General features: G+C 35.7%; 1 protein-coding gene across 1 annotated transcript in view; it reads right to left on the bottom strand.

Moving 5' to 3' along the window:
• Positions 1-22,137, bottom strand: part of CFAP74 (cilia and flagella associated protein 74) — a gene marked incomplete at both ends in the record, with an annotated part of 47,239 nt that extends 25,102 nt beyond the window's left edge. Inside the window, 16 exon segments of the mRNA XM_010283649.1 lie at positions 1,077-1,250; positions 3,185-3,274; positions 3,734-3,800; positions 6,863-6,981; positions 7,914-8,162; positions 9,133-9,309; positions 10,371-10,452; positions 12,421-12,578; positions 13,321-13,423; positions 14,659-14,769; positions 15,316-15,489; positions 16,655-16,759; positions 18,605-18,703; positions 19,442-19,579; positions 20,930-21,020; positions 21,987-22,137. Coding sequence (XP_010281951.1) covers positions 1,077-1,250; positions 3,185-3,274; positions 3,734-3,800; positions 6,863-6,981; positions 7,914-8,162; positions 9,133-9,309; positions 10,371-10,452; positions 12,421-12,578; positions 13,321-13,423; positions 14,659-14,769; positions 15,316-15,489; positions 16,655-16,759; positions 18,605-18,703; positions 19,442-19,579; positions 20,930-21,020; positions 21,987-22,137 — 2,088 coding nt within the window.
• Positions 22,138-23,179: the final 1,042 nt, after the last annotated feature.

Genomic DNA, 23,179 nt, shown 5'->3' with positions numbered 1-23,179 from the left:
ACGCCTGAAGAAAAAGGAACATTTATGATAATGATATTCATCAACAGAGGAATTACAAAGCACGAGTTCCTACTGCAGTGGGTAGCTGTTCGTTGTTGCTTTCTGGGTTTTTTTTGTTTTGTTATGTTTGTTTTTTGTTCTTTTTAAAAATCTGAAGATTTCCCCACTTTAAGAATAAAATCCGCAATTTATTTAGAAAAGGAGCAAGTAGGTCTTCAGACTTAAGCTATTCAGTATTCTCAAAATCTGCCCCACAGTGCAGACAGGCGAAGACGACTGTATGCATGCTTTCTTTGTAAGTGTTTTTCACTTAAAATTTTCTTCTACAGATGTTAGGATTCCTCAGTTTTCTGTCAACTTTGAAACTGGCATGCTGTAGGAGCAATCAGTATCAGGTCTAACACCACACATTTTTTTCAGCTCTGCACCAAGTGCCTGAGTTTTTGTACATTTCATCAGTCTCTGCTTCATTCCCACCCAGGACATTCCACAGGACACAACATTACAATCATTTGCATTCATTCCACTATTGAGAGATCTTCCTTCAATTCTTTCACACTATTTATTTTTATAGTTTCTGGGCAACAGCCCTCAGTGTAATTCTTAGTTTGATTAAGACGACTTCTGCCCTTGTAACAACAGCTTGTCAATAACTGTGACTGTACTTCTTTGATAGAAAATTAAACAAACAGCTCTGAATTTTTAAAGGAAGATCACAGGCTAATGCTCCCAATTCTCATTACTTTATTGCTGGTTTTGCAACATTTGGCATTTTGCTGACATCTGGGAGTTGGGATTATAAATTACTCTGTCAGAATCTCCTCTTTTAGCTGAAATATTTTTTCCTAATTTTCATGGATGTGAAGAAAATAGGAATCATGACATAAACTACTAAAATGTTTTAAAAAATTATCATTGTTGGTTCCCCCAACCATAAACAATCTACTAAAGGTTGGACCAGGTGATCTTCTGAAGTGCCTTCCAACCTAGAGCTGTTCTATGATTCTGTATGATTCTACCACATTTTTGCAAAGCAGAATGCTTCTATCAATTTAGGGAAATGCTTTTGAACCTACCATTCTTCCAGGAGAAGATTTTGCTGTTGCTCTGCATGTACTACTGTCACCTGCTGACGTCTGAACACTGAATCTTGTTCCCAAAGCTCCACTGTTTGTCAGGTTGATGGTGCGTGAAATTGTCTCTCCCACCACATGGCTGCCAAAGTCAATGAGCTCTTTATCTAGTGCCAGCTGTGAGAAGATAAACCATTAATTACCACTGTCCTACATAGTCAGTAATGTCAACTGAATGAGCATCCACCTTTTCAAGAATAGGATTTAAAGTTCTTATTATCATTGCAAAGATGGTAACAAGTAACAACATGAACTGTGGGTATCCTTCTGGCTTTTTGTAGCAGTCAACTCATTAAAACAATGTCTATTATACTGAGCCACTTCCTTTTCAGTCCACTATATAATAATGGAAAAAAACAGGTTAAATGCCGTTCATAGTGGCAGCTTGCATAAGTCTTCAGGTAGTTACTCTGGAAGTAGGTAATATTTACATACCAATTCAACATTGTTGCTCTTGTGTTACAGTAAAATGGTTCTACGAGCATCAACCTGAGAAGCAAGCAGTATTTAACATCATATAGTCCCTACGTATCAGTTTAACACATCCTGTCTTGTTTCTTTGAGCTACCATGGTTTACAAGCAGTTTAAAAAGTAATACATTACTTCATACAGAACTTTTAATGACTTTGTAACTGGGTATGTGATAATGAAAGGCTTGTAATTCAAGTTCAAGCATCAAAAAGATGAAGACAACTTGGCTGCTTGCTGCTTACAGCTGAACACCTCCCACTTTCAGGGCACAAAGAATGGGAGTTCCTGCATGTAATTAGCACACAATGATGGCATGAATTCTCTTGGTGAAGAGAACTACTCCTCTGATCAAAGATTAATGTGCTGGCTTTCTACTGCATTGTACATTCTCATCTTCAAGAACTTAATTGAAAACCAAAGAGTCCTATACACAGTCAGGCTTACGTACGCAATATTGATGTGAAATTCTAGCTTCCTACAAGTGCTTAAAATTAAGCACATCCTTAAATACTTCGCTAGATTGCTAATATAATAATTATGGTGCACTACCTTTCAGTTACTTTCCCCTTCTATTTTCTGTGTAACAGATTATTCTTGATTCATGTCCCTGCATGCAAAAGTTACAATGTCCAGTAAAAAAAACTTTACATGCAATCTTATTCATCCAATTTACTGAAACATAATACTACAAACTCCAGGAAGACATTCATATGTCCAAAGCCTTTTAAAATTTATTTTTTATTTTTATTGTTAAGTATGCTCCCAGTATATCCCAAAGTTTGCATTTGCCAGTCTTATTCTGATACTGGGTTTTTCTTCGCATAATCTTTTTCCTCTAGCATTGTATATTCTCATCTATAATTTCTTTTGGCCTGTAAAGCCAAAGCTGCTCTTAGCTGTAAAGGAAGTAATTTAAAAAAAAAGTTGTTGCTTTTATCAAATACTTTCTTCAAGTTAGCTCACAGGAAGTTAAGGTACATAAAAAAAATTAGTGCTGCATGTAGTTTCACCTATTAACAGTAAGAAAATCATGTTCTTGGCTTAAAATTCAGTGTGTGTGTATATATCTCAAAAGATTTTGAGATGCTGGAAAAAAGGAGAGATTACATGGTTTTTATAAATGTCAGGAAAGACAGAAAGATATTCTGATATTTTGATTTTTGTCTACATCGAAAATTAAAGTTAAGAATGAACTACTGCAGGCCTGGGATGGAATTTCCAAAAATTACAAGAAGAAAAAGATAGCTCATTTCCAGTCACCATTTGTCTTCCCTCCATTCACAATGTAGCATTGTGTGATCAATTTCTAGACAGAACTACTTCAGTTAATTCCACTCTGAAGTTAAAGTTACAGTTCATGGTTTAGTAAATGCATTAAAATAATTTTGTATAGAACTCAGTGTAATCTGGGAAGCCAAGGAATTAACCATTTTCTGGAAAGAGACTCTCCATTTAAAAGGAAAAAAGAAAGAAATATAAATACCTCTTGCTAAACATTTTCAATAACATTTATGCTATCGTACATTTTCTATTACTGTTGTTATACTGACTCTGACCACACTTTAAAAAAGTCACTTACAATGCATCTCTTGGCTGTACATTTCAATGGAACAGAAAAAGAACCTGTCTGTGCCATAAACATGACTTCTCCTTCCAGAGTTTCATTTATCTAGGAAAAAAAACCACAAACAACCCAACCAAATTATTTGCAAAGATTTAGTCTATGTGGTCTGATGAAAAATATTTTCACTCATTCTTTGAGTAACATATTACAATATGTCTCTACAGATTCTATATATCCACTTTAAAACAGTCTTGGGTAATTGCCTGGCGAACATGAGCTAGGCAGTATTATAAATGTTTTCGTTTGGAGCTAAGTTTCAAAACATACTCCAAAGTACTTAGTGACAAGTATTTTTCTAAAGCATGCCCTTAGACTATGCCTTATTACAATTTAACAGAGCTGGAACATACACACAGTCGCCCAAGTACAACAGTACCTTTTCTAGGAATGTAGCTTGTTTCCTTGTTAACAGTTAAGAAATTAAATTAATGATGTTTTTAATCAGACTAGTGGATTAAACTAGGATTCTCATCACTGTGTAACTTAGCACTCAGGTGCACTTACCATTGGCCTAAATGTTACCACGATTTCACAGGACATTCCAGCAGACATTTTGCCAGGTGGGTCAAAACTATGGATATAATGAACATAAAACTCCAAATTAAAGCTATGTATGAAACATTCAACTCCTATTCTGGTAACAATGACAGATTTTTGAAAATATTTTTTCTCCCGCTTAGATTAATTACTTAGAAATGTCAGAATGAGTGACAGATTAATGAAAAGCTACAGAACCCTGCTGCAGTTGTAAAACTACAAAGGCTGATTATTTACTGAGGTTTTACACAGAAAGTCTTAAAGTGCTTTTAAAAGGCAAGAATTATTGCCTTCATGCTCCAGACAAAGAGACTGTAGCCAAACAGGTGAAGCTGAGGCTCAATAATATCATCAGGAACAGGGTGGACCCATTGCCTGTTCTAACAGCCAGGAAGCAGCCTTCTCCCATTATCCAGTCTGAGTGTTGCTCTGTAACATCTCCCCCGTTCAAACGGGAAACGACAAGGAAAGAAATATAGAAGGTAGCTGCAAATGCTTAGAGAACGAACGTGCTCCTTGCTGCAAACAGTACCAAAATCATCTTGAATAGAACCTGCCACTCATTTCAATGCCTCATTTCGTGGTCTCCGTGATGCAAGCAAAATGCCCATCAGAAGACAAGAAATGTCACAGCTGCACTCTAAATGAAATTAAGGCACTCCTGGAGACCTATTGTGCCTGACAGAAACAGAAAGGAGGACAGACAAAATAGATAACTAAATGTTGTTAGCCATGGGGAATACCTACGCAAACTGGGCCATACTGAAACACAGAACATACATGCTAATCACGATTTTATCAAAACAAAATTAAAACCAAAAGCAAGATGAAATATTTTCAAACAAAAAAGGCAAACACTGTTCAGAATTCAGAGGATTAAAATGTTAATAGGGAAATAAGCATCTATGTACTGACCTTCAGAACAGATCACTAGTAGTTTCACCTGAGAAAGACTTTAAGAATAGTGCCTTCTATTTCAAATGTTACCTTGCTAAAATATTTATGATTTAGAGCATAAGCTGCCTCACACCACCGTGCTAAGAATAGACTCCCATTGCATGGAGATGCAATAGTGCTTATTTTAACCATTAGAATATAGCTTTTTATTAGCAACTACAGGGTCTGTCATCGATAACAGTTCTCAAGCATTATGTCTGTAACTACCTGTGCAAATGCTTTAGGGGACAGCTGAGAGCAGGAGAGCTTAGATGTACTGGGTATTTTCAAAATACTTGGTAAAACTATTTTGTAAGAAACAATTCATGTGTGTTCTACTTGAGAAGATACAAGCATTATACAGTGTAAGACCAATGTCTACAAATTTGATCTGTGCTGTTCAATTTATTAATAATATGACAATGCATAATAAGATTTATAGATTATTTTTGCTAGCTATCTATCTGGCAAATATATGGGTAACCAATTTATTTGAAAAATTTGAATTAATTCATCAGATATCAAATGAATGTGAATTCTATTCACAATACTTCAGGTTTCATTTGTATTTGGAGAGTACCAGAAAAGGCAATTATATCAAGGAAAGAAGATTAGTAACTTTAAAAAAAAGAAAAAAGTAGAAATTAAACACATATTATAAACGGGCCAAAATTAAATCCACATACATGATTTCAAAACAAGCAAAAAACCACATTCATATTCAGCTGAGCACCACAGCAAGTTTAAAAGCTTAAGTGCTCTGCTGTATTGTGGTCAATTATGCATGTCCTTCCAACCCAAAGACTCTATGATCTCTCAATCTGTGACTAAAGTATTAAACATCTTTAGCAAGATCTTCTACAGCAGCTGGATTCAGATTTTATAGCTCTCAAGCGATTACTTTCAGTCAAGAACTGTAGTACGTTCACATTCCAATGTGCTCTTATAGGGACTAAGTGGGCAAGGAATGGCTTAACTATGCACCATAATTCTTCTTATTAAGCTAGCTAGAAATTCCAAGTGCAATCTATCACTGCGAAGTGGCAGTGGGTAGTGAGCTGTAAAATGATCTCTGGAGTATGATATCAGTTACTGTGGTAATACAACTTGTTTATTTCACTGGGGTATGACTAAATAGTCACAGAAACGGTTTCTTCAGGTCAGTCAGCCATAAGAATTGAAACCTTGACATTTCATGTAAGGCAAATGAATTCTCTCTGATGTCTCCTATTTGTCAATAAGCTTCACACACACAAACAAGAGCTTTAGCATTTCTTCACTTTTAAGCTAAACTACAACCAACGATTTTTGTTTGTTTCACAGAGTTCCAAGTAAATATATCATTTTCTTGACTTCATTTTTTAGATAAAGGCAAGTTGTGAAAAGTAGTATTTTGTATTTTTAAAGGCTTGGAATATCTCCAGAGAAAGCTAGTCTCTGAATTATTCTTAAAAAGAAACAACTGGGGGATACTTCCATTTGTTTATTTACAAACAGTCAAATAAAACTATCAATATAGCTACATTGAAGATTAATTTGGAATCTCAGCTGGACAGAGTACTTAATTATATAACCTGTCATGAGGATTATATGAATGGATTGATGGGAAAGACCGCAGGACATCAATTTAAGTGCTCTTTGCTCTGAGATTCCTTTATTTCACCAGCTTCTTCACATTTAAACTTCAGCAGTAATCTGGAAATTAGTGTGAATCATACTATGAAGGATGGCAGCTGGTATAAAAGGCTTGCTTAGGCTTAAAGGCTGTTGTGGTGGACTAGAAAGAAGCTTGGGTACTCTTACTTCTTTGTACCTACAATGAGATCCTTTTCCACTTTTTAAAAGGTTCTGACATTTTTGAAAAAAGCTTTCTACTTGCTCAGGGCTGGCAGTTACCACAGGTCTGTATTGCTTTCCACAAATTAGGGACTGGTCCCTTGCTATCACCACTCTAGACACCAATGACACGCAGCTCAGGCTTAGTAAGCATCTTACTTCTCAGCTCTGAGACACAGTTCTTTTCCTCATCTCATACAATTGCAATATAATAATTTAGATGTATTTATTGAAATCTATTTAATTTACTACAGAATTTGGTTACATCTCCTGTTGTGGTACAAAGGTAAAAAAAGCAACTAGTCTACTGTGACTTTTACTTACTGAATACTGATGAAGTCCTTGAGCCTCTCACTGACTCCCACTAGTCTGCAGAAATTAACACTGTAGGATGCATTTATCAAAACTATCTTCTTTTTGTAGATTTGACCAACATCAAAATCCTTGGAATACCAAACATATCAGGTGGTGTGAATTACAGGAAGTAGCATTTACACATGTAAGACAAAACCAACTGCTTTTACCAAGTTGTGCTCACAGTCCCTACTGTGATCGCAGGCCTGTATGCAAAGGGTTGTATAAACCCGTAAAGCATTTCCTTGCTTCAAACAAACCCTTTCAAAACATACAGCCCATAAAGATGGGAACTCATGCTTCATGGATGGGGCAACATTAGCTGGGTTTGTGCACAGCTAATGTGCCAAGTTGCTCTGTCTTTTCCTGCAGTGAATGTCAAAGACATTATGTCACATCCATGGTCTAATGGAGTTGTTAACAATTTAGACTGTGTGGCAAAGACAACAGAGATTTTTTGAACACAGACCTAGGTGCCACTGTCTTCCAATGGAGGTCTGCTGTTTCTGTGCAAGGCACAGGCTCCTGGCTCCTAATAAAACCAGAGTGCCATGAAAGCTGTATACCTGGGCACATTCATTAACACATAGACAAGAAGAGTCCTGCAGGCCGACTGGCAGCATGTTTCTCTGACACAGAATGTGCCCCACTAGCAACCTTTTCAAGTACAAAGAAGAACTAGGCATAGTGTTATAATTTCTCACAGTACACTTGTTAATTACAACACAGAGATATTTGCTCACATTTCTGGCAATATTTAAATTCCCCTAGTAAAGGAAACAGTTTTACTACTTAGGTCTAAATTATAAATTCAGTAGTTTATTTAATCTGACTATAACTTCCCTAAGAGATTACTAGAGAAAAAGACACGTACTGTTTCAGGTTTGACTAAAGACCAATTAAAGACAATAAGAATATTTTTTTCTTCCCAGTGCAACAAAATTTTGGTCACGACATCAGTATATACATACAGTAGATACATACATCATCTTTATAGATCCTATGCAGAATGGCCACTAACCTTGAAATGAATGCAACTTGGTTTACTATAGAAAGTACATCCCTTCCCTTCATGACCAGACACTATTTGCTTGTGAAAAATTCCCGTTTGGAATTCCTCCATTTTTTTCTCAAAAATTTCTTTTTTCACTACCGTTGTAGCCAGCTGCTTTGGATCCCCTTCTTCTTTGGATATCTAATAAGGGACATCAGTAAAAAACACCATGACTGTAAGTGTGATCATAGAATCCACAGCTCTAAGTAGAAAAGTCTGCGAATAGAATCTTTTGTATCTGATCAGCCTTTGTTTCTCTCCAGATCAAACTCAGCCTCCCAACTTCTGTATGAAGAATTTAATTTATTCTTGGCTGTCTGTTCTGTAGCTTATCATGATCCCACACTATGACATCGTGTTTTTAATGGCAGCATTATCTCTTCTGCATTTAAAGAGTTTTTTCCCCTCAACTTCTTAAACAAATACTCATTCAGAAAAAAATCAGCTAACTTCACTGGAACAGTGCTTTTTTCATGCAAGTATATGAATATGTACTGACATTATTTCATTTTGATTGATTATAAAGTCTGCTATTAAAGGTCTTCTACACCTCCAAAAAGCTGTATATGCAAATATACCTTGGAATAACATTTAAGATCTTAACTACACAATTCCAGTCTATAAGAGTGTATTATTTACTTCTGTTTAGAGTATAGAACACTATTAATTTACTACAAGGTATGTTTTTCTTTGCCTAGTATGGTACAAAAAAAGTTGTTTCCATATACAATCTGTGTTGCCAACTCAACAGAAATTCACATTTAGTTTTTTTTAAACTCAAACAAGTGAACATGATGTGATGTATGTCTTCACATATCTCTGAACCAAAATTGAAGTATTTTCTCTTTAAAAGAACAAACTCTACAAGAATAGTGTCAAACAGCAATTACTCTGATGATATTCTCAAATCTGAATTTCTATATCTATGTAATAAATGCATTTTAAAAACAAAATAGACAATTAGTGTTTTTAAGCAAGGTTCCTAAGACAGCACTTGCCAGCGTCATTACTTCAGATATCTACAACTATCAGAGAGGCAAATGAAACTTTTCTAATCCATTAGGATACTTTCACGGATACTGTTAAAGTTTTGTAGAGACTAACTTCACAATGAGTCCATTACAAAGGGATCTCATCCACTTTTTTTTTCTTCCCTATTTCTAATAAGAGGTATTGCAACATTTACCTTGTGCAAGTCACATTCCTGACTCCAAAGTCCTGGGAACTCTGGTTCCACTAGGGCCTTGTCTCTCTCATCTTCACCACTTTCACAGAGCACATCATCGGGTATTTTTTCAGAAACCTCTCCTACAGAAGCAGTTCTCCCACCAGCTAAGGAACAAGCTGACGGAGAGCACCACAACTTTTGTGAAAGAACATAAGTTTTGAAGATATGGTTAAAAATTACTAGAGGACAGTTACTTCAACAGTTAACATTTTTTGAGAAGATCTTTTAATACATAAAAGCTAGGTCTATAAAGCTCAGAGGCCAAAGATGACATCTTAGGTCAATCCCTTCTTAAGACACTGAATACAGACAAAATTTTACGTTAAAAACATCTATATGACATTAATTGTATATTATAGGAGTATACTATATATATTGTATACTAGTCCTCAGGCATGAGAATACCATCTGTAGTTGTTGACTGTTTTGTGTATCACATGATAAGCAAGGACTTTGTTGTTTTGTTGTAGTATGACTATTTCTACCAACACCTCTCCCTTTTTCTTTGAAATACCTAAAGATTGCATGAAGCCACTAGTTTCATCAGGGAATTCAACTCCCTCTACCTCCACTTTCCAGGACAGTACTCCCTGGAATACTGCACAGAATAAAAAAAAAAACAAACAACCAAACATCCAGGAAGCTTATGTCTAGAGAGAACCACTGTCTCCTTTCAAATGTAGTGGAAACATTTCTCTTGTGCTGACAAACTGATCTGAATCCTTACTCAGGGATGAAGGTAATTAAACAGAAAATCAGGGTACTTTGCATGGTTTTTGATGCCTGTTGCGATTCATGTATTTGAAAATTCACCTCTCCTTAAAAATGCCCTTAAAAACACACCTACACTAAACAGGACAATGTCTTTATTCATACAAGCATCAACAATCAAGAAAAGGGAGATTAACAGTCATTAAGAAATCTAATGGAGAAATTACTCCCCCCTTGTTCTATACTGTCTGGTATTTGGTTGTAGCCTGTAGTATTCACAGGCAAAAGAATTCATTTCCTTGCACCTTTCACAAAAAAAAAAAAAAAAATCTAGACAGTTAATGGCCTTTGTTTACCTGTGATATTGCTCCAGATGATTGTTTGCAGGTCTTCTCAATATATTGCCACGTTTTCGTTTTCCACAGTAAAGAATCCTCAAGTTTACCACCACTCTTAATTGCCTTAGTACAGGACTGACTTTTTTCCTGCTTGTGAACAGAAGCTTTTTCTTGCAAAATTTGAGATACAATCTCAATTTTTCTTGACTTCTGCTGTTCTCTACAAGCTCTGTAATCCAATGTTTTAATAAATATTAAACCAACCATGAATGTTTACTAATAATATTAACCACAGTTTCTTTTGAGCTTTTAAGCTAAACAGCGAGTCTTTAAACTGGGTACAGTAATAATGTGTGTCAAGACACCAGGCAATTTAGAGGCTATTTATACATTTTTTCTGACTAAATATACACAATTACAGTGTTTTAGAAGTTGAGTAGTTGACAAAGCATACCAGTCAGCGCTACTGAAAACAAAGTTTTAAAATAATTTTCCTAACCTAGTTAGCTATTTAAAGAAAACTGCCTATCTGAAATCCAGTGGACTTAATAAAGGCAGGAATGATGGTTAAAGGTAAGGACGTAAGTACTGAACTTGGATGATATGAATTCAAAGCTATGTACAACTACAAATTCCACGACACACGGGGTAGTGTAACAAAGGTGACAGTAGATAATTTAATCTCAGTTTTAATACCAGCAGCTTAATACACAATTTTCTGCAACAAATATTACCCATGCTAATGATGGCTTTTAATATAGACTTTCATGTCTTCAACTAATCCATATAAATAATTACTGATTCTAAATAGGAGCAAAGAAAATATCACCTCTCATTTAAATACAGGCTACTGCCTATTGAGGCACTTTAATGTCTGAATTTAGCCTCACGATGTCCCATTGCAGCAGATAAATGTCAGTGTATTTATAATGTATTTTTGGAAAAATCATGGTACAAAGAAATTAATCATGGTTACAAAGACATAGGAACGGTATCCTGACTCCCAGTGCTATCTGCCTTAAGTATAAAGCCGTTCTCTGTTCCTATGATCAGTTCTTGTCTTTATGAATCTTTTTATAGGTGATATACAGATTAATGACATAATGGTTTTAATGACTAAGTAGTTACTTTCTTTTGCAGATAATTCAGAAATATATATCCAGGCTGAAATATACTCTGAGAAAACTGAGAATATCCCTTCACAGGAAAGGAGAAAGGCAGAGCCCTGGGAGAAATAACTAGGCAGTTCTTCAGCAGATTAGCAGGATGGCAGCTGAAATTAGAAAATAAATGTTTTGAGAAAAAAAAACTGCTGTGAGAAACATGACACTATTAACATTAAGACTAACAAACTGTGATGTCCCTTGGCCTGCAAAGGGAACCAGTGAAAGGGAGAAAGCAAGCAAGGTGAAAAGGATTAAATTTAAAGAGTTGTGTATTCCAGCAGATCTCTACAAACTGGTATGATTATTTTAGTAACAGTATTTTTAGAACATATTTAGGGATAGCAGAAGTGATGCTACGCAGCTAGCAAGACTGAAACTTTATTTAGTTAAAACTTAAGACTTATTAAGTATCTAACATTTGCTACAGGTTACTGCCTTTGTGGCAGAGCCAGCATGCAGAAACACATACCTCAGTCACCCTCTGTTTTGTACCTTATCTCAAATTCATCTTCATAAGTGGTTAAAAACAATAATTAAGTTTTGCACTGGAGCAGATGAGATACAGGCACAATCCTATCAACTTTACTACAAAGGCAGAGGATTAATTTCAATTTAAAAAAAAGCACAAAGGAGAATAACTTGCTTCTGCCCTTACTGCAGTGCAATCTTACAGAGACTGTCTCTAAAAGCCTAAGCAAGATATTTAATTTGTATAAGGACAGTGTTCAGTAAATGCAGAAGTACAGTTACTTCAGGCATACAGTTTAGGTTCACTGAATTTTCCCCCAGAGTAATTTTATCTTCTTTGCACTAATCATAGAACATGGGCTCTCTGAGCAATACCTAAGCTACAAGTTCAAGTTGCTTAAGACAGACTATACAAATATCACACATACAAAGAATAAGAATGAGTTCACTCCCTTGACACGGCATCACAGGTGTTATGTTTCCAGAATCTGATCAAGAGCTCCAGTATATTCCTGCATGAGCATCAGTAAGCAGCTGAGAGTGATATTGATATGAATACTTACTGTTTCCTTTTTTCATGCTCTAGCAATCGCTTTTGGAGAAAAATTTCCTTGGCAACATTGCCTCCTTCTGCTAGGACAGCTTCCCTCATTTTCATCTCCTGCTTCTTTGCCTCCAAGGCCATTGCTTTTTTCGAAACCTGGAGAGCTCGGAGTTTTTCCTATGAAGCCATACAAACCACAGTTACACATTTGATTCACATATTAAAGAATATAAAACAAAGAATCTAGTGTTGGTTCCCTTATCCAAGTATAAATTTGTGGTAGATTTCTATGAAGTAGAACTTACTGTTTTTAATATAAAATAGTCATGGTGTGCTGAGATGCAGAAAGCTCTCACTAGGTCAGGGCTACTTCTTTACCCTTCTAGCCTGCCCTTAAGATGCTACACATTTTAAGCAATGTGGAAAGATACAGTTCTAAACAAATCAGTATTAAATTGAGACAATTCCTTCAGATTCTACAGAACATAAGTAGAAGAGCAAAGTAACATAGCTCAGAAATTCCTAATTTATATTATTTAAACTCTTAAGTAACTGTTTTTCTTCCAGATGTTTTCTCCATATGAAGTATTTCTGCACTGGGATCCATATAACTGGAAATACTTCTGGAGAAGTTTTCAGAGAACTTTTTTGTAGTATGCATTATTTTCAAGAGAGCTACCCGAACAACTAGATTGTTGACAGAATTGTTCTCCATAAGCAGAAGTGTCAAAATCTGCCCGTACAAATCTAACGCCATTACTCCTACAGTTAAATTCTCCCCAGTTTCAAAAGAGATTTCGTTGGTGAACCAACAACATCACACAACAATTCTACAATGAAAACTGAAATTACTTCATTAAAATCTAGCAGTCTAACAAGTAATTTTCTTCATTCCCCATCTAAGCCACAGCAGCAGTACCCTATTGGAAGTTATGCTGTTTTTCAGGGAAAGCACAGCTTGTATCCTTCTCTCCATATGCTCCTGAGTTTTCACTTCTTCCTTTGCATTTTTTTCATGAATTCTGTAAGCAAAGTAAAATCTTTCAGGCTTGTATCCTGGAAAGCTTTTAGTATTAGAATGTTTAGCCTGACAAGTAGTAATTGTCAATGTCACCATTCTTCCTGTAAGCTTCTGTGTTTACTATGATACTGGGTGTGGGTAAAGTGGAACAGTTGGAAGACTCTTCTATATACAGTACCACTCAACTTAAAAGTGCCAACAGGCTTTCAACTAGTTTGCTCAACAACTTTTTTTTTTTTTTTTTGCATATGAAGAATGTGTCCCACATTATGACATATGTCTAGTTGCTAAAAACAATGTAAGAATTCAGGTGTTGCTCATATAACCAATATCTAAACAATTACATAGTGAACTTTATACGAGCTAGCCACTTGTACTCAAGCTAAAAATAAACCCTACAAATTCTAAAAGCTAGAAACATGTGGGCATGAATCAAGTCGGAGAGTATTCCAGCTAATATAATGGTAAACTAGAAAAAAATTAATAAGAGCGATATATTTGATACGTTACAGGAAAAAAAAAAATCTATTTGGTTGTTTGTTGTTCTTAATTATTGTAAGTTTGCACATGCCATCTAATGAAAAATAAACCAACACAAAATAGTACAATAATTTCAATAATTTTTCAATTAAGTCCTAATATACACATAAAAGTAAGTAACAAATGTTCATAGCTTCTTTAGCAGCAAAATAATTCAACAACAGAGTAACTATACAAACATAAACCTATGAAGAGAACATTTAATTTACCATCAACCAGAAAAGAACAGGAGCACAAAGAAATGACCTATCAACCAATTTTACCAGACAGCAAGAAAGCTTTTTTTACCACATTTCAGAGGGAATATACAACAGCAGAGTGCAAGTTTCAAACTGGGATTTAGTTATACTACTTCAAACTACTTCAGTTAACAAAACACACACATATATAAAATGGTTTCAAACCATTATTAATGCCTACAAGTAGTCAGACACTTCTACATTTCATCAAAAAGACGGTCCCTTCAGTTATAGGGACTCTGAAGACCATACTAGGACAGTTAAGTGTATTTCTTCTTTTCAAGTGCTTTTGTGCCATGTAAGATTTAAAGGCTTCACAGCACTGGCACTGTGGCAGAAGATTTCCAAGTGTAACAGAAGACACACCTAGCAGAAAAACTATCATTTTTCAAAGAAAAAAGGATAAAGTATTGTACACCAGAGAATGTACAAGGACAGAAAAAGAGTGAACAACAACCTTGCCATGCTTTTTCTCAGGAAGCGGACTGCTTTTTCATTGTTCCTTTTGGCATCTTCACGCATTTTTTTATGCCTTTCTTCATATTGTTTCTGGGCTTCCTCTTCTTTTCTACAAAACACAGGCAAATCTACAGTTGCAGCAGGACTAAGGAGACCTTGATTTCAACACAATGACATCTAAGGGTGTGTTGGGGAGTTCATTAATATGTGCTGAAATGAGTCTTTCCCTCCCCTTCCCACCCCCCCCAGTCTCTTGTTTTCACAAAACCTATAGACAAATCGATAAACTGGTATCTTCAAGAAATCTGGGGAACCCGATCTAAGTTGAGAGGGTCCTGGCAGTCAATCACAACACAGACACATGCAGTTAGACTGATCTAATAAACTTCATTTCCTTAGACAAAAAGTATTCACAGTTTTTGTCTTTAGTAAGTTTGTTTTCATAGATCAGAAATCTTGCCCTGCATAACTGCAAGACGGTGGGTAATTCTTATTTTAATTCCATTTCCTCATAAAATATTCCTGAAGCAACACCCAGCTAAGAAACACAATACCACTGGTATTTGAATTAGCTAATCTTCTCAACACCTTAAATAGTGAATTGGCTAAAAATAAGACAGAGAAAGGAAGCAGAGTCTGACTTATAGGAGCTTACTTTTCTCTAGACCACCGATTTTCTTCTGCTCGCAGTGCTGCTATTTTTTCCTTCCAAATCCGCTCTTTGGCTCGTTCTTGGTATTGCATCTCTAGCTCCTCCTCATCTTTTTTAAGTTGTTCATGGAAGATTTCATATTTTCCCTGCTCAGTTTCTATTTGCCACATCTCAAGCCTTTAAAAAAAAGTGTGAGCTGTTTTTACTGAAATGCTGACATTCTTTCACTTACTTCAGGCTATTGAGTAAGTCAGGCTCTATCATAAAAATTAAAATCTAGCCATGTTTTTGTTTATTTTTTAAATTAAAAAATCATACCCTGTTACTGACACAGGTATCGTACCTTTCAGACCAAGGCTCACATCTAATAGTAGATCTCATTTTAAAGACATCAAAAATATCATTAAAAAAAAGTAAAAAAATAAAGCTCAAGGTTCTGTTTCCCAAATTCCTATTTATCCAGCAGAAAATATGGAAACCAAGAAAAATTAGAAAAATAGCTTTTTCTTCAACAGTAAATAACTTCAGGGACAGGCGATAGCTTTTGTTCTTCTACATTTTGCTGAAGGAATTTAGATATGATAGGGACACATCTAAACAGATTAATATACTTATTGCTAATCACACAATAAACAAGCATTTTTAAGCTATTATACAACACTGCAGCAGAACATACTGTATTCTGGTTAATCACGTCTATAAGCTCGTGCTTGTGTTCCTCCTTTGATGTGGTGGCATTAGTAGTTGTACCTCTGGTGCCAAAATACAAGCACACTTGCCTTCTGCGAAAGACAGTTTTATTCTGTCCTATATAAATAAATAACTTAGTATGTGTGAATAATCAATTACAAGCAGCAATATTAGCTTAGCATAAAAATACACAGTACCACTACAACGTCTCCATCATTCTCAATTTCAATCTTTTCCTTTATGTCCCATAAAAACCACTAAGAAGCATAAATTAGAAGTGTTTATGCTCATTCTGAAATCAATATCACAGACAAGTTGACTTTAGTCCAGCTTATTTTCCATGTAAAATGAGACCTGTTTAGGTCCACAATGTATGCACAATGCCAAATAAAACCAAAACTTCATTTATGTGTGCAAAACTAACTCAGGAGCTGAGCCACAGCAACCAATTTCCTAAGCAATGAACTGTTCAGGCTAAAAATTGCTCTCAAGATCCTTTGCCTTGCAGTTAATCTCATATGACCTCAAATTATGTAGTTCAGTATTTACAAGCAACTTCTGTAGTCATTAACTTTTGAATCCATTAAACAGCATATGAAGACCATAATAAAGACTGACTCCCATCACACTGTTTTCTCATTCCCTCACTTACGTGTTTTCTTTTAGTGTCAAAGCAATTTTCAGCTCAAAATCCTTCTCTTCCTCCAATTCAGTGCACAGTCGTCTGTGCATTGCCTGAAGGCGGGACAAGGCTGCGCTGTTAACATTAAGAAGAAAAAAAATCAGAAAGAAATTGAAACTAATAAAGGTTAACCCCCCCCCCCGCAACAATAAATCTCAGCTTTGAGATTGAGATTTATGTATTAGAATTCCATTAATTTATGCAGTCTCTTATTTGGCCTTCTAAGTGCCTATCCTTCATTCAAAGGCATAGCTTGCTTTCTTTAAACTATTACACATCGGCTGAAATTTACAGAGGAGTATTTATTTCAAAAGCACTGACCAGTAGCTTAAGCTGACTATTCATTTCTCAAGCTGATAAAAGTAGTATTATTAATGCAAATAAGTTTAGGCAAACCTAGGGAACCTAGACTGATTTTGCTTGAAAAATGGCATTACAATATTCCATGTACTTTGCCTACAATGGCAGCGTTGCCATACAGTTGTTTATTTTCCTTGGTCTTCTCTACCCAGGAAAACTAATAGACAGTATATTACAGAATTAACAGACAGTGAACTAATTATATTCAACATAAGCTCCCTTCCTCAAAATGAAAATTGGGAATGGATCTTCTACCTGCACTTACTACTCTAACTTCAACATTTTTCTATTGGCCATCAGTAATGCTAATGGTAGCTAGTATTTTCATTATTGCTAGAACATGATGCCTTTGAGCTTCATAAGCCAGAAATTTATCAAGTCTTCTTACTCCACTATTCACTTACTAAATATAATAGATTGTGAGAATTGCTATTTTTCTGCATATCTAGACCTCACAACTCAACCCATCATAAGCATGAATACTTCTACAATGCTTTTTTGTCTTTGGTGGTTTTTGTTACTGTCTCTTTGAGATCCTGAACAGGGAGTACTAGCACCCATCACAGGAGTCTCATTAGCACTCAACTCATCATTTTGTTTAAGCAGCTGTTCCATTTTGGCAGTTAACCTACCTTTATTATTCTATCATTCATTGATATACTAACTTGAAGATTAACACAGGTCATAAAATGCAGCTGCAAAGTTTGTTCACAGTACACTGGTTCCTGGTACACAAGCCACCCACTTCTTTCTATTTAAACCAAATGTGAAGAGTACAGTAGATTGCCTCCCACTTTATAGCAAGTGTGTTTCAGAACAGCTCCTGTATGCAGGACTACTCCTGAAAGGCATTCATGCATTTCACAACATTAAAATAAAACCAAACAAAAAACAGAAAAAGAAATGGCATATATATAAAAATCATGATTGTAATAGTTACCAGAAGCAAAACCACAGCCTCTAAAACTGCCATAGCACATTGATGTTGGTTCATCATAGTAAATAGAAATGATTGAGACCCTGATAAACATAATTGACAGTAGTAGGCTAGGCTGATTTAATAACCAGTTGTTGTTATATTTTAAAATACATGCTTCTTTCCCACCCATTCCTAGGTTTCCACCTCTTTCTGCACTGATTTACCTAACAGAATACTACCTTTAGACCAGAAAGCATAGAGATCAATGATTCTTAAGCCAATACACTATTATTCTTTATTTCAAAAGGAGGAATTATTGCTGAAAATATGTCAACCTGAAAGTGACTGCAACATTACTGTTCACCAGCACGGGAGTGAATGCATTTCTATGCTCACTAGCTGGAAGTGCAATACTCTTCTATCAGAATAGCCTTCCAAGCTCATGCAGTCACATCTTAACCTAAGAATGGCAATGGGTTTCATCACTGATCCATTAACACCTTTAACATATGTGCTTAAAAATTCCATCAACTGTTCAATAGCATGAAGAGATGAAAACAGGAAAGTTTATCTCATTAGTTACACAGATAAACATAGTGGATGCCTGTAATCTCTGGTATGCAGAAATACTCTCTACCTACACATTGCCAGCCTCCTCCTCTTTCTCTATTTCAATGTCTACATACTCCAGCTGCTTTGCTAGCATCTTGATCCGCAGCTGACAGGTAGTCAGCTTGTCTCTGCAAGAAACAAACAGATTATTTATATTTTATAAGTTCTTTACTCTTTCCCATGAAACTCCTCCTTTGAGGGGCAAGATTCACAGCTAGGATTCCTTCAACCCTCCCAACTCCCCACCACCATCCCACTTTTTTTTTTAAGATCTTATTATGAGGTTCTTCAGAAGCCCTTGTTCATTTCAAGCATTTTCTCAAAAAAATCCAGAAAAATGTAACGAGTTTAATCTGACCTTATCTGGAGTTCAGATATTATAAAAAGGTGACAACAATATAAACAGCAATTTTTTTACGTTAGCCACCTTCAGATATATTTGCTGCTGAAGACCTCTTTGTGACCTTAACATAGCAAAATACTCACAGCAGGTGTTTATCTTAAAGTATGCCATTCTAACATACCACTTCCATCACAGTTAAGAAACTTACAATGAATTTTCCACTTGATATTTCCAACTGACTGTTGAACCAGCAGGATTGTTTAGACAACAGTGAAAGGAATCAGCATGTAAATCTCCCAGACCAAACACCTCTTCTTAACATTCATTATTGTGTTTCATTTTTTCAATTATGTAATTAATTTTTATCCTTGATCCTTAATCCTTTACAAGGGTTCAGGGATATACTGAATATATTATATTAGACAAGTGTTTGCATCACGTAACTTTCATGAAAAAATTCTGTAAGTACCCCAGTATTTCATGGTTATTTATGCTGATGGATTATGTTCGCTTTAACACTAACCTGGCCTTTTGTACCATAAGTTCCTTTTCTTTGGCTATGTCGTTGAGATCTTTTAGGTTTCTCTGTAAGGGTAGGATACCTGTATACTTCATAGTCTGCATATTATTAATATCACCCAAATAGTGCTCCAAGTTTTCCCTTTGAATTGAAACACACAATTAACAATGAAAACATAATGAGAAATTGAAAAGTTATGTGAAGTTTGTATGTCATCCACTTATGCATTTGTAGGTTAATTGTCTTCCGTTTTATTCTAGCAGAACTGTTACAAATATGACCAGTATAAATACAGAAAACAAATTAACATATTCTGTACAAGAAGTTTACATGCACGCACTTAAGCCAAGATTTTTAGGCTTGGCTATCTAACACTGAACATGTATACCCAGGTTTAATGCATTAATTATGTCTTTTTTTTTAAATGCCTGTGACCCCTAGGGTTTGCAAATACTAGTCTTCCTGAACAATAGTTTAAAGCTTTAAAGGGAACATTCTAAACTAGTTTAAAACATACTATATACAGCTGATCAGTTTGTGGGGCGAGCTAATCTCTTTTATCATTTTGGTCTGGTTAAACATGTAGGAAGAAGAGGTCTGAAGGTTTGGTTGGTTGTCTTTTTTAATTATTTTGGTGTATTTTGAGTTTCTCTGTTGATAATGGTAATACTGTCAGCATTTACTGGCATATGTGCTATGCAACTTCCCATATACATATATTAATAAGCATTATTTGAGCTTTTCATCATGCCTTATAACCCTATGCCAGGTCATTCAAGGGCAGAGATTAATAGTCTTGTCAAAGCAAGATGAACTGTGCTTTGATCTTTGTGAAGAGAGCAGCAACTACTTAAGGCCACATTCAAACCACCAAATTCCTTTTCATGCATGACCTCTGTTACATGTAGATTTTTTTCTTCAGGAATAAATGCACTGTACCACCTACTTGTAAAATCAACGCAGTACTAACCTACCATACCAATTCTGTGCTAATTGACTTCACACTGTGGTACAAAACTCTGTATATATTAAAAAAAACCACTTAAAATCCAACACTGATATTCTTCAGCAGACTTCTCTTTTTTCCAACAGCTCCTGATGTTCTACAAGTACAGAGGGATATGAACATGACACTACATACTATTACAAAGAGCTGGCTGGGTTTTAGAAGAAGTGTAAATTGGTCAGTGTCATGCTCCTTTGAGGAGAGTCAATTAGCCCACATTAATGTGGTGTAATCATTGTGTTATATGTACATGGCTACAATGGCTTCAGATTAACAAGTGTCCAGAGTCTGCCTTTATCTTACTCAGCTCATTGTTTTACCAATAGTAAACAATTCAATTTATTTTTGTGGAAAGGTCTATATTGCCTATGACTAATTTGAAAGAAATGCATAGTTGAATTAACCAAACCTTCTCTTGAAATGGTAAGTTAACATGATAAAGAAAATGACTGTTAGAACTGGTAACAAAACAAGAAGTTATTTACATGCTAGAATCAGATTTGTCTTGATCTCCTTCAGAAGCATCCGTGTCTCCCACCTTGCCACCACCAGCCAACTCTTCTTCAAGCTTGTATTCTAATAGATATTAAACCAACAGTTCAATAGAGACTTTGAACTTTAAAATGCAAAGCTCTAATATACTTGCTGTCAAGTCAAAACATGGAAAATCAGAGATGACATTTTATAGCATTACTGCAGCGTATTAAAAAAAAACATGGCAAAACACACAGGACTACTATTGTACACCTGCAAACCAAAACAGGAAATGCTCTCTGCCTTCATTATGGAAGTGTCACCAACAATCCAATGTATGTGGAAAAAAAAAAAACAAACCAGAAGCAGGGCGGGTCTAATATAGTGACAGGTTTTGGCCAACGGTTTGTTTATCTTACACTACCTTATCCTACTGCACTGTGAAGACAGAAAAACCTTTTTAAGTATTTACACGATCAAGAAAATGACAATAAGAATAGCCCAAGAACTCTTTTTAACATAAAGATCAACATTCAGCAGTACACCACACATGATAATCTGTAAAATGGTAGATATGTTGCCTCCCATAGTATCATGAAACATACTTTTGGCCACAATGACAGATATTGTCTGCCTATTAAGAGGTATCTGGTGCCAGTTTAAATGTCTTAGGCTATCCAACATCTTCAGAGAGTTGAATCTGTGGAAAACCTATGCCATTCTGGAGCCAGATGAAAGAGTCTAGAGCACTTCAAGTGGCACAAGATGCCAATGCATGAGCGGCTGAATCAAGTATATACGGTCAAATATTAGATTTTCACCATCAACAACTCTGAATCAAAATGGCTTATGGAGGTAAAAAGCAGAGAATTTACTGCTACAGAAATAATGGGTTAGATGTGGATTAGTTACAGCTGTGTAGTGTAATGCTAGAGAACACCTACCGGAATCATCGCATTTACTGGGAACATCATTCTACTCTAGAACTGTACTGTTCCAAATTATTAAATTAGAAGACATGTCAATGCTAGTTTTTTGTAAGTTATCAAAACAAGTTATCATTTTCACCTTCCCAGTGTTTTTTCACATTAGAGAACGGACCAGATTTGTCATCTTTTTCTTCCTCTTCCAGAAATCGTGGAAGAGATTTTTGTTCTTCTTCATTACTATAACTGATCTCGTTATCTTCCATACTGATAGTTCTTTCAAAACACCCGGGCTAAGAAAGAGAAGAGCACACATTTTATATATATAATCTCCAAGAACTTGCAATAGTGGTGACTATATCTAGCAATGAATTAACAGCATTCAGTAAATACTTAATGTATGTGAAATAACTGGATACAATCACATACCTTTGTACTAGTCACACATTTTGAGTATCAACTTTAATAAATCTCTTAGAGAAGAAAGGACACTGCCAAATTCTTTAATGCTTTTAATAACAATCAGTTCAAAAATAAAACAAACCTTATGAATGTATTTTATCCACTTTGGCAACCACTTTACTTAGAATAATTAGGGAACAACTCGAACAAACACTACTCACTCTTGTGTCTTACACAGTTCTTCCATGTTAAGTAAACTGTTCTCAAATGTTGATACAATTTATTAGAATTCAGTAAATTCTATAGGTAATCTAGAATGGGTTATTACCATATGGTTGAGCATTTCATCAAGATCTTACTCATACAGGAACTTTACATACGATTAATTTTAATGAAGATGGTGGCTTAGCTTTGAGTGCATTTATATAGATCCTTTTGCAGAACTCAGAAACATAAACTAGAAGAGACTATCTATATTCTCTAGTTAAGGAACTGAGAAAATTGGAATTTTAAGTGTGGAATAGACTAAGTGATAAGAACCACCTTAAAACCAAGACACAATTCATACACTGGGCTATGGTTCATTCAAGGATGCTAGTGGCATTAAAAAGTAACACAAAATGAACCAGTAGTAGCCCATGTCCTCGCTGCTAAGCCACTGCATTGTCAAGAAGTGCAACTCAAACTTAATGCAACAGAGCTTTGGGTAAGTTAGGCCAAGATCTACAGTGTGGCAAAAGGCCCAAAGGCCTTCTGTAAGGAATTCACGAGCCAGACAGCAAAAGCCCATTGCTTCCACGAGTCATCATGTTACAGAACGTCACACGGCACCTGCACCTCGCGTTGTCAAACGTCATCTCGGCACTGGATTCACGCCGTATCCCAGCAATACCACGCGTAACTACAGGGCACAGGGCACCACTGTGCCACCTG

This window comes from Phaethon lepturus, unplaced genomic scaffold (assembly GCF_000687285.1).
Source record: "Phaethon lepturus isolate BGI_N335 unplaced genomic scaffold, ASM68728v1 scaffold8753, whole genome shotgun sequence".
NCBI lineage: Eukaryota > Metazoa > Chordata > Aves > Phaethontiformes > Phaethontidae > Phaethon > Phaethon lepturus.
The sequence above is the reverse complement of the archived record's forward strand: the minus strand, read 5'-3'. Positions and strand labels throughout refer to the sequence as shown.